General features: G+C 47.7%; 1 protein-coding gene across 1 annotated transcript; it reads right to left on the bottom strand.

The window, feature by feature from the left end:
• Nucleotides 1-5,299, bottom strand: SLC35E1 (solute carrier family 35 member E1). The gene is made up of 6 exons (XM_065422406.1): nt 4,915-5,299; nt 3,998-4,068; nt 3,467-3,604; nt 2,594-2,719; nt 1,588-1,833; nt 1-403 (listed from the first exon to the last, which is right to left on the bottom strand). Exons 1-6 carry the CDS (start codon nt 5,297-5,299, stop codon nt 170-172), a joined length of 1,200 nt encoding a protein of 399 aa, XP_065278478.1. The 3' UTR covers nt 1-169.
• Between the last annotated feature and the right edge of the window lie 701 nt (nt 5,300-6,000).

Below are 6,000 nucleotides of genomic sequence, written 5' to 3'. Positions count from 1 at the left end.
TAGAGACCTGCTTTGCTGAAGATGAAAGTCTGTACCACTTTTGATACACATGCATCTTCCCCTCTGAAGAACCTATACAATCTACAGCTTTACATTCAAGGGCATGCCAGAAGTTTCTGATAATGCTGGGGAAAACTTTGTGTTACAGTCTATACTGCTTATCAGAATCCTATACATCATATCGATTTAAGTTGTATGTGGTTGGATAGTTTTGCCTGTTATACTGGAAGTGATCTGTTAAGACATTGGCTCGGCCATACTGATAATCTCCATGTTGTGCGAATGCCATGAGTCCATTCTGAGACTTTTCAGGAGTGTTCCGGTGATGTTCCAGATTCACAAGGTCTCCAGTTGTAACTGGAAGTAGCTGCTTCTTTGCTTCCTGATTCGCATCATATTTTGTCTGTGGAACAAAGAATTAATTAACTACTTCTTTCAGACAACAGCAAACAAAGATCAGACACCTATCCCACACGGAAACTAGTCACATTAGACTGCAGTGGTTCTAAACCTGCGGCCCAATCAGCACAGAGCTGCGGCCCATGTGACATCCTCAGCGCCATACAGGTAGTATTGGATGCGGCCCACATAATATATGCGGCTCACATATGCGGCCCACAATGGTAAACAGGTTGAGAACCACTCCCTTAGGGTACGTCTATACTTACTTCCTGGTCCGGATGTAAGCGATCGATCTTCTGGGATCGATTTATCGCGTCTTGTCTAGACGCGATAAATCGATCCCGGAAGTGCCCGCCGTCGATGCCGGTACTCCAGCTCGGCGAGAGGAGTACGCGGCATCGACGGGGGAGCCTGCCTGCAGCGTCTGGACCCGCGGTAAGTTCGGACTAAGGTACTTCGAATTCAGCTACGTTATTAACGTAGCTGAATTTGCATACCTTAGTCCGAAGTGGGGGGGTTAGTGTGGACCAGGCCTTAGAGGCTATGCTTACTAATGTTTTAAATCCACAATTACTCCTAATGCAAATCTTTCTCCTTCAGCATTCCTAATTAGCAAGAGTCCTGATTTTGCTCAAAAGCCTTGAGCCACTAGTGAAACACAAAGTCAATCTAGGTTAGAACAGTGATCACAAGAAATCTTTTGTTATGTTCACCAGAACTCCCAAACAAACAAGTTAGTGGCACATGTATTTGTGTGCTTGTAGAAGCTGAAAAAGAGCAAGAGCACCACTGTATACATTTGTAAGAATGAATTTAAGTGGTGGTGAAAGATGCTATGTTTACAGCTCTGGAGATAAGTCCACTGATGCCACAACTGTCACGGTAAGGCAGCAGCAAAGCAAGCTTCCCCTTATGCACTGCTCCCTACTTCCAACGTCAATGTGTCTCAATCCCACCCAAGGTTCAGGGGAGCTCATTAACCAAGGCCCATTCATTTCCTGGTCTTCCCGGAGCCTGACAACTTGGGCCATTTGTGATTTTTGTTTGTTTGGGTTTTTTTGTTACACAATTACCTGTTTTGGTCTGCTTATGGACAACTTATTTTATAAATGCTATTTTACAGTCAGTAGATAGTAACAGCTTTCAGCCACTACTGACTGGCATAGGTTCACAATAGAGATTTACCTTGTTATACAAGAATACTCCTAAGATTGCAGTCAGCATCCCAAGAACGTTGGTGCTGGTGACTGGATTTCGAAGCATTATAAGGGAAACTGTAATGACCATGATCCTTTTTGTGGCATTTGCAACAGAGTAACTTAATGGGCTGATTAAGTTAAGGATACTGAAGGCAATGACATTCTGGGCAAAGTTACAAAATCCACTGATTATGAGCAGCATTAAAGTCCAGGACCAGTGGGATACTGTACTCTATGGAAAAAAACAAAGTAAAAAAATGTTAAGCTTCAGTTTCAGAGAAGAAAGAGAACTTCATAAAGAGAAGAGGATGCAATTCACAATAGCTTTTCAGGGCAGGTCTACACTTACTTCCTGGTCCGGCAGTAAGCAATCGATCTTCTGGGATCGATTTATCGCGTCTTGTCTAGACACGATAAATCGATCCCGGAAGTGCTCGCCGTCGACGCCGGTACTCCAGCTCGGCGAGAGGAGTACGCGGCATCGACGGGGGGAGCCTGCCTGCCGCGTCTGGACCCGCGGTAAGTTCGAACTAAGGTACTTCGAATTCAGCTACGTTATTAACGTAGCTGAATTTGCGTACCTTAGTTCGAAGTGGGGGGTTAGTGTGGACCAGGCCTCAAACAAGTCACTTGTTATTGGCATTTTGGTAGGGAGGGCTAAGTAAAAAGGCACACCCCACATTATCTCCCCTCTCAAATTAACTGTTTTGTCCATTTTTACAGACAACCTCACAACTTATGTTTTAGGCTCATCACAATCTGCTCTTCAGGGCTCTTGCCTCAAGGTGCTAGTGCCAAATACCAGACAAGTTACTTGTTTTGCCTAATGACCCTGTAATGAGCCCTTACCATAACCTCAGAGCCTGCTTTTTCTCCACTGTTTAGTGGCACATGGTGGCAAACAATACCTCATCTTAGATATGGGTAAATGTTTAAAAAGCAGGAGAAATGTCCAAGCAAATGCCCTACCTTGAAGTTTGCCAAAAACTTACCAAGTCATTTTCTACTAAAAAGGAAGAAAGATCCACCAAAACCCATGTTGGGATCATGAAGAACACAGCATGACACCCGAGTATGTTTAGCAGCCGAAGATGATGTATTCTGGAATCTCTCAACACCTGATAAAGACATCAGAAATCACCCTTTCTCCAAGTACTGACCACCCTCACTCGAAGGATGGGGATGTACTTGTTTCAGCAAGTACAATTCCAAATATTTGACTTATTGGTGTAGTGTTTGATCAAACAACAACACATCACTTTCACAGAACCTACAACTCCCTTAATGCCACGTGATTAAAGATAACTAGCAACCTACCTGAAGGCAATGATGTACTGCCTAGTTGACTTGAATGCTGGAAGGGTCAACAGCCAAGTCTCTATTCTATATAATGGCATCAGTCACATACTAAGAAGTGCTAAATATTCTGTTTGGTCTTAAGAAGTCTGACTTTTGTTCACAAGTTCGATTTACATGTTTTGAATTTAGATTATAGTTCTACTGCAGGACTTGGAGTAATGGCACTTCAGTCTGGAGAGAGGGGCTGACTCTGTGTTAAAGGTGCCATCCTTCAAATATGTTATTAGACATGAGAGCCTCTCAATGATTGCTGATGAAAGCTAAAGATTCCATGGCATGGAACAAAGCCAAGGATAAACTCTGGGTCATGGCCAACTTTCCTTCATTCAACATAACAGCTAACTTCCAAGGCTTTGTGAACTATTGCTGGACATCTAATAGATGCACGAAGCACCATATAAGAATACAAACCCAGTTCTATATTGGGAAATACATTTCTGCCCTCTGAAAGGTGATGCCACATATTTAAGAGTCCCATCTAGCAGAACGAATAACAGAACTATTACCTTTTTAGAAAAGATGTTCTGAAGCGAGAAACAGAGTGTAGCAGCAAGAGCACTGATGAGTCCCCACATATCAAAAGAGAGTTCAGTGACTGTAGCCAGCAGAACACCACTGATTATAGGGATCAGTGATAAATACACCTGGAAAAGGAAGCAGATGACAGCAGCATGCATCTTCCAGGAACTTTCAAGTCAACAACGTTCATGCACATTTTTAGAGGGACAACAAGATCCTGGGGTTCAGCTTTCACCTTGTTGCAGCTTGAGAAAACTAAGCCGTGCCAGATACATGGGAGGAGTCTGCCTATAGATAGCAAAGAATCAGCTTGCTCTTCATATTTGGAAGGATTTCTTTACAATCGTAAGGACTAGAAGCTTATATGTGTAAAATGAATGTTTACTCTCTGCAATCTTACAGTACTCGGGAAAGATTTCCACTAGCCCCATGTGAGTGAATTTTTCAATCCCCGTCATTAAATTCAGCATGGATTAGCAATGGAAAGGAAGATGAGGAATCACCAGTAACTTCCTTACCTTTGTAGTCTGTTTTTCTTTCATTATAATTCTTGACAGCAGAACCACCCATATTGGCATTGTTGCCTTTACTGAAAGCAGAAGGGAAGTTTAAATAAGGGTACTAAAATCAAACTAATCCCAACGGAAAAACATGAATGGGGAAAGTGCACAGAAGTCTAGAAAATGACATATCCAAAGCCTAGCACTGAGGAAGAGTTGATCAATGTCACAACAAATTACAAAAATAAAACAAAGATTAAGATCAACTTTTGTCAAGTGGAATAAGTGTCACAAAATTGTTAGAAACTCAAAGAGTCCTGTGGCACCTTATAGACTAACAGAAATATTGGAGCATAAGCTTTCATGGGTGAATACCCACATGTGTCTGACAAAGTGGGTATTCACCCACAAAAGCTTATGCTCCAATACTTCTGTTAGTCTATAAAGTGCCACAGGACTCTGTCACTTTTTACAGATCCAGACCAACACGGCTAACCCTCTGATACTTTTCCTTTAAAACATCATTTATTTAGACTGTGGTTGAGCCTTACATTTATCATACATTTTGAGGGGTGGAGTCCTTAGCTCAGGCTGACACAAAGAGCCAGATTAAGATTCTATGGAAAATAGCAAACAGAATGGGTAGCTCAAAAAGGGAAGTGGCAGGAATATAATAGGCCACAAGGGGCAAACGTTACTTGGGCTGAGAAAGACTCTACAGGAACCAGAGCAGAGGTAACTGTTTCGAGGGAAGGGAAGCACAAGGAGCTGAGCCAGGAACAGGTCAGAGAAATGGCACCCCTCCCGATCAAAGGCGCCACGGCCCGGGTCAGACACGGAATAAGGCAGGGGGCTCCCTGGGGACGGCTGAACTAGGATCTGCGGTGGCTGCAAGGAAGGGCTCAGCTCTCCCCAACTCCGGGCACCTCCCTCACCTGTGTGCGCGTAGGACACCGGCACCCGCCAGAGCGAGACGTGCGCCGACACGGAGGCGAAGTACTTGCCGAAGGCGAGCGGCAGGATGTAGCGGGGGTAGGCGCGGGGCGGTAGCTGCGCGGGCCCGGCCGGAGGGACGCGCCAAGCGCGCAGCAGCGGCGGCAGGAGGCCACAGAGCCCCAGGATGTGGAAGAGCGAGACGGTGACTGGCCGCGGGAAGCCGCCCAGCAGCAGCTTGTTCACCACGTTCCCGCCCGCGCTCAGCCCGTACCAGGCCAGGCAGAGCGCGGACACCCGGGCGCCCTCCCGCAGCGCCGGTCCGCGAGCCGCGCCCGCCGTCGCGGAGCCGGAGCCGCCGCTCGGAGCCGCCAGTGCGGCCGCCATCGCTACCTGCAGACCGCGGCGCAACGTCAGCACCGCCAGCGCGTCACTTCCTGGGGTGGCCCCTCCCCGTCGTCCCATAAGGCTCGAAGTGGGGGGGCCTTGTACATGGCGTCACTTCCGCTCGCCTGGCTCCGCCTCCGTCCCGGCCGTGAGGAGCCCCGTGAGTCCGCGTTTGCGCAAAGCATCGTCTCCTCGCGGGACCGAACCCCGGGGGTCACACGCCTCTACCCCCGCTAGGCAAGGTGGGGTCCGTGCCCGGGGCAGAGCGACCCCTCCTCGCCGGGCCAGTGTTGTGGAGCGACGTGAGGCTTGACGAGGACGCGCGGTGTCGTTGGCGGGAGGCCACTACCGAGGTAACGGACTCTGTGGCGGGCGTGGGTGAGGTCCCGCTTGAGACGAGGAGGAGGGCGGTAATGTCTTTTATTGGACCCACCTCTGTAAGCGGGACTGCTTCTCCCCCCCCCCCCCCCAGAAGTGGGTCCAATGAAAGCCATTATCTCCCCCTCCTTGGCTGTCTCATAGCCTAGGACCCGGACTCCGCTTCAAGCACATGGGCAGAGGTGCCGGGCGGGGGCTGCCACACCCCTGGCTTGAAGTGGTTTCCATCATATACAGGGTTTATAATTTGGTTTAAGGGCTCTCTGCGCACCCACACAAACTGGTGGTTGGTGCTAAGCTGAAGAGAAACCTGGCTTTGATTT

This window comes from Emys orbicularis, chromosome 24 (genome assembly GCF_028017835.1).
Source record: "Emys orbicularis isolate rEmyOrb1 chromosome 24, rEmyOrb1.hap1, whole genome shotgun sequence".
NCBI classification, from domain to species: Eukaryota; Metazoa; Chordata; order Testudines; family Emydidae; genus Emys; species Emys orbicularis.
Note: the sequence above shows the minus strand (reverse complement) of the source record. Positions and strands in the feature narration are given on the sequence as shown.